General features: G+C 35.2%; 1 protein-coding gene across 3 annotated transcripts in view; it reads right to left on the reverse strand.

The window, feature by feature from the left end:
* The window catches only part of CADM2 (cell adhesion molecule 2), a 1,083,199-nt gene that overhangs the window by 321,438 nt on the left and 747,474 nt on the right, over positions 1-14,287 (reverse strand). For 2 of the 3 annotated variants that reach the window (XM_050782111.1, XM_050782109.1), the window contains exon 2: positions 3,352-3,378. The exons of the other annotated variant lie outside the window; for it this stretch is intronic. In XM_050782111.1, coding sequence (XP_050638068.1) covers positions 3,352-3,378 — 27 coding nt within the window. The remainder of the gene's footprint in view (positions 1-3,351; positions 3,379-14,287) is intronic. 3 annotated transcript variants of the gene reach the window in all.

The raw sequence follows: 14,287 nt of genomic DNA on the forward strand, positions 1-14,287 counted from the left end.
ACAACATGTACGCGTGAAGAGTAACAGAGCTGATCAACCATCTCTGCTTCTTTGTCTGAGCTCCTTGACTTTTCCCTCTCTCTCTACCCCTTTCCCAGTTCTAAGTTTTCTGAGAAGCAACTCGACTGGGTCATGTATGTTCCTCTGGACAGACAATAATAGCGAGAGTGGTTGGTGGCAGGTACACAATTATCTTGAAAATGGCCCCATTCTTTATTTTGTAAGAAGTGAAGTTTATCTCTCAAAGGCAGTGTGGAAAGCTGAACTACAATAGTTGATCTTTTCACGAATCAAAGACAACCTGAATAAAATCTATATTTCAGAACAAGATATAAATGGAGAGAGAAAGAGGCAAAGAGAAGTTTTAAAAAATGAAGTATGTACAGTGCCACTGAAACCAAAGGAAATGTGAAATCAAAAGAAATAATATATGTTCATCAGGAGAAAAAAAATAGCAATATGAGGATTGAGAAACCACCATTGGATTTGGCCATTGGAGAATAATCAGTGATCTTCAGAATAACAGTTTCTACAGAAATAAATAAAGAGCTAGTTGCTACATTATTTGATAAAATTCAGACATGTTTATGCTACTGCCCTCCTATACTGGTTCAGTAATTCACTTTTAAAAAAAGAAGGGGTAATTTCCTATGCTATTACTAATAATGATTGATTCTCAATGAACTCTGTTTTAACCTAAATACCCACAAACTGTTGTTTTAAGAGTGTTTAACAATCTTACTGGGAAATAGATGTAAAATTGACCAGTCTATGGTTACTGGAAATGAAATCATTACTCCTTACAAAAAATCAGAACACATTCCTCTCTCCAGTATTCCAGAAACTTTCCACATTTGCATGATTCCATAAGGATAGATAAATGAGATATAATCCTCTTTAAAATTTCTCCCAGTTCCCTGGTAAGCACTTTTTCTGGGCCAGGAGAAATGAACTGTTCTGAAGCAACCATCTGCTCTTTTTTTTTTTTTTTTTTTTTTTTTTTTTTTTTTTTTTGAGACGGAGTCTTGCTCTGTCGCCCAGGCTGGAGCGCAGTGGCCGGATCTCGGCTCACTGCAAGCTCCGCCTCCCGGGTTCACGCCATTCACCTGCCTCAGCCTCTCGAGTAGCTGGGACTACAGGTGCCCACAACCGCGCCCGGCTAGTTTTTTGTATTTTTTAGTAGAGACGGGGTTTCACCGTGTTAGCCAGGATGGTCTCGATCTCCTGACCTCGTGATCCGCCCGTCTCGGCCTCCCAAAGTGCTGGGATTACAGGCTTGAGCCACCGCGCCCGGCCAACCATCTGCTCTTATATTATCTTGGGTTTTATTTTCCTCTTATCCACATTTTCTTTTCTATTTGAAGACCATTTGCCTTCATATAGAAATTGGACCAAAAAATCACTGAGTAATTCTTTCTATCATCTCTACATAATATATACATCTTTCTTCAGCAATGGTTAGAAATAAAATTTCAGTTCCCACTTGAGGCATAATTAATTTTTGAAAGTGTCATTGCTTGCCTTGTAGATGCAAAAATACAAGCATGGGGAAAACTATGGGCCAAGGCCACTGCAGGCTAGTATACAAGTAGAAAGAAGAGAGTCAAATAAAATGGCTAAGTGTGGAACACTAGGTATGGAAGTGTGGAAGGTACTAAATTGGATACAGAAATACGCCTGCATTATAAAATTCTAGCCAGCTTGAGTCCTGAAATGACTTGAGAGATACCTGTAATATAATTTATGACCATGATCCTCCAATGATGAAGTGGCTTTTCCATATTTAATACTTAGCAGCCTGCATATTATAATTCAAATTATTTTCCATTGTTTTGGAGAGTAATTGATTACTAGAGGTTTTATGTGATCATATACTGTAATGACTCATAATCACTCCATTGTCTATTGCATCATCTTCAAATTCATTTTTCTCCACTTTCTTATAAAAGTACAAGGTTTCATTCAAAAGATTTTCTCGCTACACTAGACTGTATTCATTCCTGTTTGCAGACCTTTAGTTAGCCTTTCTAATTCTTTTTTAAAATATACTACTTTTTTTCTGTGTACAGCCTATCCATCCTTCAAGAGCCATTTCAAGCTCCGCCTCCTACGTAAAGTGGTCTCTGACACTTCCAGTGCTGATATGCATCTCCCCTGGTTCCCTTTACACTCATATGCTGTACCCTAGAGCTGATACAATGTGTAGAGTTTTTAATTCCTCATTCCTAAAACTACACTTCTAATCCTTTTATTATATAAACATATTGTGCTTATACATTTATAGATATGTATTCATTATCAAATAATTTCTGAATTGCTGTGAATATATTTATTTTGTTCACAGCAAGACAGAAAATTGCCGTGGCAAGGATTGGCTGATTTTCCACTACATTTACTAGAACAGGAAACAAGGCTAGGTAAGCTATAAGAAAGGTGACAATAAATTTGCCATCTCCTCCTTTACATATTTTGTATTCTATAAGCAAATACATTGCTATGACAATATTACTTGCATAATAAAGGCTTGACCTTATAAATAGGGAGCAGTTAACACTTCAAAGATAGCATATGCCATAGTATTAAAACTAGCTGTAAAACTAGAACCCGGAACCAAAAGAGAAAAAAAATGCTTTTTTGCTATTTAAGAAGCAAAAGCAAAAAAGATTTTTAAGTATGTAGACTGCTCTAAACAGAATGAAATTGAAATACATAAATGATAGGTCTATGATACAGTATCATACATAGATTTGAATTTTTCAGACTCATAAAAACTAGGACATATGGAGCCAAAAGCCTTTTTCTTTATGTTCAGCATTGGACATGTGCATCCTTTATCATGAAAATACATTTTTAGGTTTCTAGCAAAGTCAAACTTAATGCAACTAAAAATGAAAAAAAAAATCATAAATAGAAATCGATAGCTTATAATATTCAGTTTTTAGAAGATTAAATTTTATTTTCACCTAATTCTATAAAAGCATACTCAATTTTGAGACTTTCCATCAGTTTTATTTTATGCTGTATTTTATCCAATTCTCAATTTTATCAAGGAAACTAAGGTCCACATGCAAAATATTAGTGCAGAAAAAGCACTTTATTCCACTTTGAAATACTTAGGAATAAAGTGGGAAGTGAAACAAGAAAACAAACTCACAAACAACCATGCAAACATGTCTCAGAAACTGGATAACTGAAATAACTGATATTTGTATTTGTAGGAATTTATGAATAATATCTATACACTGAAATAGCATTATCACCAACAGAACTGGTTCTATCATTTAAGAGAACTTAGAAGACTGAGCAGAAAAATGAATGAGGATGAGTCATGCACAATAAACAGGAGCTCACCTTTAACTTTATTCTTTGAAGCAGCCGCTGGTGCCAAGGAAAGGTTGCACAAGAAGAGAACAAACATATTAGATGTTAGACAGATTCTCTAACTAGTAAGAAAGCAGAGATGTTATTGCTATTAAAGTCTAAAGAGTACATTTGTGATTACATGATCAACAGCCTAAGAAAGAAAATGACAATTGTTACATTTCATTACTGTTATGGTTAAGATCCTTGAGTAAGAAAAAGTAAGAGCAGACAGGAGCCATGTACTACACATTCCAAACATTTCAAGTCATCATATTCCTTTAATGGAATTTATAACTTCTTTAAGTTCTTCTTAACTCTAAATTGTATTTAATAATCAATTAAAACTATATATAGTTTAAATATACTTAATACTATTAATAATCAGATTATAACTCCATGATATTTGAATAACTAGAAAAGCAGGCCACTTCCATTATTTGAGTGCTTGCTAAATGCCAGAGACTGACTTTCCACACATCTACCACTTAATAATGACAATTGTGAGAGTTAAGTTTTGTTGTCCTTGCCTCATAGATGTGGAAACTGGGACTGAGGAAGGTCAAATTACTTGCTGAAGATGACAAATCTGGAAAGAAGCAAATTTGGGATTTGATTCTGGGTGTATCTGACTCTAGAATCTGTGCTGTAAAATACTACCTTAAGCTATTGGGATTTAAGGAACTGATTCATCCACTAAATTGCAAGCATCAGCTCTACAAAGCCAAATAAAAATTATATGATTCATTAAACTCCAGCTATTTTGGTACTCAGTTGACCACATAACCATGAGAATAGAAAACTGTATTACTTTAAATGGCATCATTTCCATTAATCAGTTCAAGTGTAAGCTTATATCTAGTGGTAAACATTGTTTAAAGCAGAAGTAAAGTTAACAAGAAAATTAGAATAGTCCTACAGGACAGTCCCTTACTCAAAGGAAAACTTCTGTTCAAAATGCATAATTAGATACCTCTAAATACTTTTGAAGTGATATAGTCTACTTTGACTTACTATGTAAAAATGAAGATTGACAAAACAGGGATGTGTTTCGGCTTTCTAAATGATGTTAAAGAGGAAGTAGTCCATCTCCTAATTGGGAAATGCTCAGTCTCTAGTTTCGTGGACTGACCTTTAGTAAAATTTAACATAGATTTTAGATCTAGTAATTATGAACTACACATGAAAACTTCTAATTTCCACTTCCTTCTTGCAAGTTGCCTAGAGCTAAAAAAAATTTAGAAAGTCTGTGTACATACCAGGCTACTTACAGATAATTTTCGTTTTCATCCACAATAACGAAAACTGCCTTACTATTTGCATATCTTCTACTAGTTTATTTTAAAATGAACATCCTATTTTTAAAATAATATTTTTTTTACCAGACAAAAACATCTTAAGCAAAAGCAAAATTATTTTAAGAAATCTGGATTAAGTCCTTGATCCATTCAAACTCTTTCATTCCACAGTTTTCAAATGGACATAGGCGAAGTAGGCAACTACTTACAATATTATTGTGAAGTTTTTTTTTAAAGTAACTTAAAATTCAAAGTGTAACTATTAGCTGTTCTGTGATCTTTTTACTACTTATGATGCAATAATTCATAAAATTTAAAGCCCACTGAAATGTTTAATATCAAAACTTAAGTTTTAAAATTGAATTTCATCAATCATCTACATTCCTTTAATGAATGTAATGTTTCGGCTCAGTTGTTTAAGTACAAAATTGATATACCTCAAAAATTACAGGTAATATATTAAAGTAAACAACATCCCCTCTTCCTTTCCAATGTCAGCATCTGAGATAATCAATGCCAGCAATTTCTTAATGTTAAAAAATAAAATTTGCAGTTTTTATAAAAACCTAAAAAAAATTGTGTGCATTTTGTTTCCAGAACAAGATTTTACTATACACATTAATTTGCAGTCTGCTTTTCCTACATTTTCCAGGTTAATACAGAGTGCTAACTTACTCATTTTAGTAGTCGCATATTTTTCTGTTGTTTATATGAAGTATGGAACTATTTCATATTATCAACAGGTTTGTGGTTTGGGGGCATCTTGTTGTATTTTGGTTTTTTGCTAGTAACAGTTTTGCAACACACATCTTTATGGCATATCTCTTACGCACTGTAGTAGTGCTTTATGTCTTCAGTACATACATTTCCAGATTGTTTTCACATTTCTACTTAGAAAATCCTGGATAAAGATGAATACTTAAATATTGAAAATGGAAGAGTTGGAAATATTTGGAGAGAAAGTGTGCAAGTATATTGCATGCTCTAAAATAAGAGGTAACTAGAAAAAGAGAAAAAAAAACGAAGAGAGAAAGTAAAGCACAGAATCTACTGTTTCAAACAACTGATACACTACAAATTCTTTATATCTTTAAAACCGTAAATTGGTTTATTTAACTTTACCTACTATTTGTTTTTAATGGGATTCCTTGGTAAAATGTTAGTGGATTTTAAGTGAAAACAATTTAAAATTATTTTCCTTTTTTTTTTCATTTACTTATGGTTTTTTGTGTATTGTTTTTAAGACTACACAAACCTGAATGAGTTATTTTTAGATTATGCTAAAATAATGTTTGTCTCAATCTCAAAGGAAAGATTACAATGCATCAATAAATTGACTTGCTCATTTGAAGAAAAAATTTGCTTCAAACTCAAATTCATCACTTGAAAAATTTTAGCATGAATTCAAGAAAACATGCCAAAACCTTATAAAGGTTTGGAGCAATAATAATTAATTAGCATCTAACATGTAACACATACAACCAATCTTTTATAAGAAATGATTTTATTATAAGTTAGTGAAATAATGATGGCTACAGCAAATCTTTATATTTATCAGTTGATTGGAGATATGTTATTGACAATTCTCAAACATTGTATGAAGACAGAGGATTTTATTCTTTGATTATTGGGTAGGTACCAACATAGAATAGAAAGAAAAACAGAAAAACAAAAGCTCTGCCTGTTTCTGTGTGTGTTCAGGCAGCTAATACTAGACTAGGTTAATACAATTGGGAAGAGGCCAGGCTATCAGGCTTGTTAGCCCAATTATAATTCTCTGCATATTCAATAAAAGAAGCCAAGATGACAGGAATACTGTCATGAATGTCATGTTCAATACTTGTAAGACTTTCCATTGTCAGCATAGTCCAATTATAAGTCAATTGTAAAGTGCACATTGTATACCACCCCAAGTGACTGAAAATTATCTTAAAAATGCAATTTAACTGTTTATAGATAAAACAAAAAGAACAGAATTAAAGATACTTTGACCAGAGAAAAATTTTAGATATGACACCATTTTTTGTCTTTATAATAAAAACAGCAAGTTGTTACTATAACACAATTATTCATACTACTTTTTTCAGAGATTGTTAGTTATAATATAAAAATTGTAAATACTGACAATTATAATATTGATTTCACATAATTAGTTTTGTGAAAACATGTACATATATGTGAGGAAAAATCATGTGAATAATAAAATAATTACCATAGCTACTTATGTAGGAATGCTGAAGGGTTAGTGAATGTTAGTCATTATATTAATAAAGTTTATCTGAAAAAACATAAATACAAATAATCATAAAGTACAAATATAATTGACTATGTTACTGTTTTGATTAGTCAGGTTTAAATTAGACACTTGTCTGGCTCTTTGGAAGATGTATCGCTAACTAATGTTTTCTCAAAGAATTAGAGACTCTTAAGCCACATTTCTTGAAATGGAGATCAGGGACTATTAATAGGGTATGAAGGCATTCTCAGAAGAGATTAGATAAATTTCACCCATCTCAAGACCAATATGACTAGTCACATCTTTGCTATTCTTTTATTCTTGCTTCTTCTTTTAACATTTACTGTCATAACAAAAGGGTCATATATTTTGAACAGTATTTGCAATATATGGGTAATATAGAGCTTACTGGATTTGCTGCTGCCTTTAGAAGTATTTGTTAGAAAGTTATTCATCAATGAAACATTTCGTAAATAGTTAGCAAAGACATCACTGGTATTTACTCAGAAAGAGCTAAAGCACTATGGATCTTTGTATTTTAAGATTAGGTAGAATTTTATTGAAATATTATGATTTGGGCCTTGTGTCTGTTATCCTTCCTCCTAAGCAAAAATTTCTAGATAAGGGACCATTTTTTCTTAAAAGAGGAGGCAATAGAGTTAAAGCTTAGATTTTTTTAAAGAGACAGAGATCCCGACATCTATGACTTTGATGGCAGCAGCAGCCCATGTAGAGCAGCCACTGCCATTGCAACAGCTGCAGAGAGGAGCTACCCACTCCAGGGTCTCCTCTCTGCTAAGAGTAGCAGACATCAGGATAACCAGCTACAGAGAGGAGCTCCTCACTCCAGGGCTTCCCCTCTGCTGAGAGCTGCAGAGGTCAGGAAGACCAACTGCAGAGAGGAGCTCCTCACTCCAGGGCCTCTTCTTTGCTGAGAGCTGAACACGCCATGTGACAACCTGCCTGCAGACAGGAACTACCCCCTCCAGGGCCTCCTCTGACTTATTGTCACTCAATAATGCTCCTCCTCAACTTGCTCACCCTCCATGTTTCTGCATGTCTCATTCTTCCTGGGTGCAGAACAAGAATTCAGGGCCCAGCAAATGAGGCTGAAAGAGCTGTAACACACACAGGGCTGAGACATGCCCCTTGCTTGCCACATTGTGGGAGAAGACAAGAAAAGAAGAACTGTAGCCCTTCGGGGAGCCAAGACCTGGGAGCACCCCAGGCCAGGGCTGTGGCTCCCTCTTTGGGGCACTGCAGTTCCTAGAGTCTCCAAGCTTCCAGGCACTACCATGTTTCCTGGTGCCAGCTGTGGAAGCTTCTTGTGGTGCACCTGGTCTAGCTGCAGCCTCATGGAGAGCTGGTGCCCATGCTGGCACCTGGAACTGCCCCCACCCCACTGGAGCACCTAGCATGTCTGACTGTGCACAGTGTCTGGATCCCATCTCACTCACACACCCCTCACCATTCCACACCTCACTCGCCCTTGGCACTCATGAGACCCAGGCCAGTAGTGTAGTGTGAGCCGAGTGCAGCCTGCCAGGTCAAGTGAGCAAAATGAGCCCAGCAGACATGAGGAAAACACAGGAAAGGTGCCACTAGCCACAGAAATTTCTGACCAGAAAAGTGACACATCAAAGATCCCATAACAACTTCATATTCAGATATATTAGATGTTTCCTTTGTTTCAAATGTATTTGCAGTCAAACAAAACAAACAAAAGAAAACATTGCCATTGGCAGATGCTGTGCAGTATAAAGTTTTTATATATAAAAAGTTACCCTTATAGTACACAGTACAAATTATTAAAATGGAAGACAGTGGCATTGCCACTACTTCCCAGAATAAATACAGTGAAAACAATGAGATCAATCATGTAACAAAACTGTGCTTCAGAGAGGAGGAATGCCATTTCTGGACTACAAAGCACTTCAGTGGTGAATTTACGAGAAGAAAAAAAAAACCCCACACTTCTGAACATATATGTTTTAAAATCGACTACGTCAAAATGTAGTAACCATTAGCTATTATATAACATAGTAATGTTAATCAAGAAACCAATGATTTTGATTCCTTTATGATTGAAATAACACTGATTTGAAAAGGGGAAATGCTACTACATCTTATTTATCAGATAGTACATTGTTACTGTGTTTCAAGACACAGAAATTAAAATATCTGCTGTACAGGGCTAGATAAACACCTACCTTTTCTCCTCTTTTCGTTTTCTTTCTTTAATCATCAAACACAAGGTTAAACACATTTTTTCACTAATCACATGAAACTTACTAAAATAACATCTTTCTTAACTATCACCTAACATTGTCTAAGTACTAGGTTTTCTTCTAAGCTTCATTAGAATTCAAAGACTTGAAAAAGTGTGAATTTAATTTCGTTCACTAGTTTTTGTTTTTTCTTAATGATCACACAAATATCATACTAGGAAAAAAGTGTAAAAATGGTTTAAAATGTTTTAGAAAGAAACTCTTGCTATGGAGTTATACCCAGAGTAGCCAAAGATTGGATAGATGGAAATAACTCTTAATGGAAACACTCCAGCTACTAAATAAAGAGGAAATAAAAGAATTAGAAAATCACCATTCTGCAGTTTTAACAAGTACTTATATTTAGGCAATGATTACCATTCAGGTAATATCAGTAAAAGGGAATCTACCAGATATTATATGCCTCCTCCTGGATGGACACACCACCACATAAGAAGAATGTTTCCAAAATAATGAAACCTGGATAGCACTATGTCTCTACATTGAACTTCCAAAGTCCAACAAATACAGGGGACAAAAAAATAGTCAAATGAGGCCATGAGTAAAATAATGAATGTGAGAAATAACACACAATTTTGCCATTTGCTTCCTTTAGCAAATAAATTTCATGGCCAAAAAAAAAAAAAAAAAAATACCAGTTAGAGGAGAAACCTAAAAGACACATCAATTAATTACCATGTGCAGACAACTGTGGCTCTTGAGTTGAGCTTTAGATACTTCATAGTGTTAGGAAATTATTGCTAATATTTAGAAAGGATAATAGTATGTGACTATATTTTTCAAGTCTTTTCTTTACAAAATTAAAAGCTTGTGAAAAGCCATTTCACGATAATCTGGGGATGCATTACATGTGGGCGGGAAGCCACCCAGGTGCTGAGGCAAGAGCCCGAAGGCACAAACTGTTCCAGCTTAATAAAAAAAATATATACAGTAAAAATAGTTATACTAAAAATAGATTATAGATATGATTATATATGAATATCATTAATCATTAGTTTGTACCATTACTCTTTGTCCCAATATTATAATAATCTTTGTTCTACAATTACAACCTGGGAAAAACCAGGCCATACAGAGAGATAGGAGCTGAAGGCACACGGTGAGAGGTGACCAGAAGGATGAGCCCTCTGTTACCCCGAGACAGGGTCACTAGAGGGCTCCTTGGTCTAGCGGTGGTGCCAGTGCCTGGGAAGGTACCCCTTACTTAATAGACCGGGAAAGGGAGTCTTCCTTTCTCGGGGGGAGTCAGAGAAGACTCTGCTCCACCACCTCTTGTGGAAGGCCTGACATGGGTCAGGCCCACCCGCAGCCACCCGGACGCCTGACCGTCTCCCTGTGATGCTGTGTTTCAGCAGTCACGCTCCTGGTCCGCTTTCACGTTCTACCCTGTACACCTGCCTCTGCCTTCTAGATAGCAGTAGCAGAAATAGTGAAAGTATTAAAGTCTTTGATCTCTCCGAGAAATACATAGAATAAATAATGACATAAGCTGTCCCCTCTCTCTCTCTCCCCGCCTGGGCTACCAAATAGGGAAGGGCCCCCTGTTCAGTGGACACGTGACCTTACCTAGCATTGGAGACGACTCACACTCCTTACCCTGCCCTCTTGCCTTGTATACAATAAATAACAGTGCGGCCAGGCATTCGGAGCCACTACTGGTCTCCGCGCCTTGGTGGTAGTGGTCCCCTGGGCCCAGCTGTCTTCTTTTCTGTCTCTTTGTCTTGTGTCTTTATTTCTGCCATCTCTCCTCTCCTCACACAAAGAGAAAAACCCACAGGCCCTGTAGGGCTGGACCCCACACTATGTTTAGTGCATTTTCTTCCTATGTTTGTATGTGTTTGAAATTTTTGATAGTAAAAAATGGCTAAAATGTTTTATATATTTAAATAAAACTTGAATGTTTTTCTGTTTTAGGTGCAGTTGATCAGGGAGCAATATAGATTTGAACTGCATGAGCCCACGTACATGCAGATTTTCTCCTGCCTCTGCCATCCCTGAGATAGATTAGCCAATCCCTTCTTTTCCTCCTCCTCTTCAGCGTAATCAACGTGAATGGGATGAGGAGTTAGATCCCTATAATTATCCACCCCCACTTAATGAAGAGTAAATATATTTTATCCTCCTTATAGTTCTCTTATTAACATTTTCCAATCTCTAGCTTACTTTAAGAATACACTATATGATACATATATAAAATATGTGTGAATTCACACTTTATGTTATCCATAAGGCTTCCAGTCAACAGCAGGCTATTAGTAGTTAAGGTATTGGGGAGTTAGGAGTTATCCTTGAATTTTTGACTGCACTGGGGAGTCAGTGGCCCTAACCCCCATGTTGTTCAAGGGTAAACTGTATTACAATTTCTGAACACATCTTTTCCTATGATTTAATATGATAGTATATATAAAACAGTGTAGTGTTTGCTACCTATTGATAATTGCATAGAACAAGGTCAATTTATCATATGTGTAAATTACTTACAGTATGTGCAACACAAGCAAGCAAAATGAAAGTAACTTTGGCTATGAAATTCTTTCTTAAGAACAAGGAATATTACCACCCTGACCAATATGGTGAAACCTCACATCTACTAAAAATACAAAAGTTAGCTGGGCGTGGCTGTGGGCGCCTGTAATCCCAACTACTTGGGAGGTTGAGACAGGAGAATGGCTTGAACCCAAAAAGTGAAGGTTGCAGTGAGCTGAGATTGTGCCACTGCACTCCAGTCTGGGTGACAGAGTGAGACTCTATCTCAAAATAAATAAATAAATAAATAAATAAATAAATAAATAAAATACCAATAATTTCCTCTATAAAATAAATATTTTGTTTCCATAGAGGTGTAACAGAACTTTATTGTAAGCTTTTACCTACTTTATTTGTGTGTATTTTGAGATTTAAAAAATCTATATAATTACTTATTTTCCCTGTTTTTTCACTTTATATATACTGAATTATACATAGCAAAATAACTGATATTTTGTATTAAAATTTTTTCACTCTACTGTTTCCATGCTTGTAGTATAAATAGTTTATACATAAAATGTTTACATGATCTTTTTCTATATTTATTCCTTTTGCTTTCAAGGATTAAAGTTCACAAGTCAGTACCAATTTTAAATCTCTTTTTCTTATGCTATATTTCACAATTTCCTTGTTAAGATTATGACTTTTGCCCCAATAGTTACAGAGGGACGTTTTCAAGCAAAGAATAGAATTTAAACTCATGCCTCTAAAAGAGACTATGTAAGATAAATGCAAACCCTTAGATGTTTCAGCCATTTATTATTATGAAAGCCTTAAGGAAGTACAGGAATAAAAGGTTCTCAATAACTAAAGTACATGGGCAACCTTTGAAGTTATATTTTATGTCTACATTACTAAACCAAAAAGCTATTTTAGAAATACCCTAAATCTATAACTGGAACATAATAGAGTGTTGATGATTTATCTCATTTTATGTTATCCCCCATATTCTCAATGGCTAATTTTTATGGGTTATATATACATACAATATACATACTTTAGAATGTGTTACCAATGACACGAACACTATTAGGTGTGAGAAATATTTATTGACACATCCTTAAAAAACTAACTTCTGTCTGGACGTGGTGGCTTACATCTGTAATCCCAGCATTTTGGGAGGCCTAAGTGGGCAGATCACCTGAAGTCAGGAGTTCAAGACCAGCCTGACCAACATGGTGAAACCCCATCTCTACTGAAAACACACAAAAAAATTAGCCAGGCATGGTGGCAGATGCCTGTAATTACAGATACTTGGGAGGCTGAGGCAGGAGAAATGTTTGAAACTGGGAGGCAGAGGTTGCAGTGAGCCACAATAGTGCCGTTGCACTCCAGCCTGGGTGACAAGAGCACAAGTCTGTCTCCAAAAAACAAACAAACAAAAAACCCCACAAAACCACATGATTATCTCAATAGATGCAGAAAAGTCCTTCGATAAAATTCAACAACGCTTCATGCTAAAAACACCCAGTAAACTAGGTATCGAAGGAATACATCTCAAAATAATAAGAACTATTTATGACCCAATGCCAATATCATCCTAAATGGACAAAAGCTAGGATCATTCCCTTTGAAAACTGGCACAAAACAAGGATGCTCTCTCTCACCATATTCAACATAGTGTTGGAAGTTCTAGCCAGAACAATCAGGCAAGAGAAAGAAAGAAAGTGTATTCAAATAAGAAGAGAGGAAGTCGTATTATCTCTGTGCGCAGATGACATGATGGTATATTTAGAAAAGCCCCTCATTTCAGCCCCCAGCATCCTTAATCTGATAAGCAACTTCAGCAAAGTCTCAGGGAAAGGGGAGGGATAGCATTAAGAGAAATACCTAATGTGGATGACAGGTTGATGGTTGAAGCAAACCACCATGGCACGTGTATACCTATGTAACAAACTTGCACGTTCTGCACATGTATCCCAGAACTTAAAGTATAATAAAAACAAAAATAATTAAAAAAACTAACTTCTAAAATCAGTGAGATCCATCACATCTCTTATTTTCAGGATGTTATAATTTTTTATTCTAATTAGTTACTACCCTAATTTGAAATTTTTACTCACTAATCTATTTTAAAATGCATTCTATTTTACTGATTTAAATGTATGCAAAATCAATAATACTTTTTGCTCATAATTGGTATTGGTAAAATACTAAAGCAAAATAATGCTTCTTTGAAAAATTTTTGAGCCAATAAAGGTCTCAGATTGACGTGACTGTCACGTAGAATCAACAGTGGAGTGGCATCTACCGTTAAGACTTTCTATGCCAAGGCAGAAGGTGACATGTAAAAAATCATGTGTCATAAACATTGTCTCCCTATGTGTACACATATATATGTGTGTATAAAGAATACCATTTTGTAGAATCACATAAATGTATAATTATATACGTATTTATAAATGTATATATTATTTAAAGTATAAATGTATATTATACCACTGATAATTTTTTTTTACAGGAAGAATAATGATTGGACTCTGTATTAGTAAAGAGAAAGGTGTGCAATTAGAAAACTAAAGTGTCACCTAGTAAGCACATTTATTGACTGTTAACAGCTTTGTAATGATTATAGGGGA

Source organism: Macaca thibetana, chromosome 2 (genome assembly GCF_024542745.1).
Source record: "Macaca thibetana thibetana isolate TM-01 chromosome 2, ASM2454274v1, whole genome shotgun sequence".
Taxonomy (NCBI): Eukaryota; Metazoa; Chordata; class Mammalia; order Primates; family Cercopithecidae; genus Macaca; species Macaca thibetana.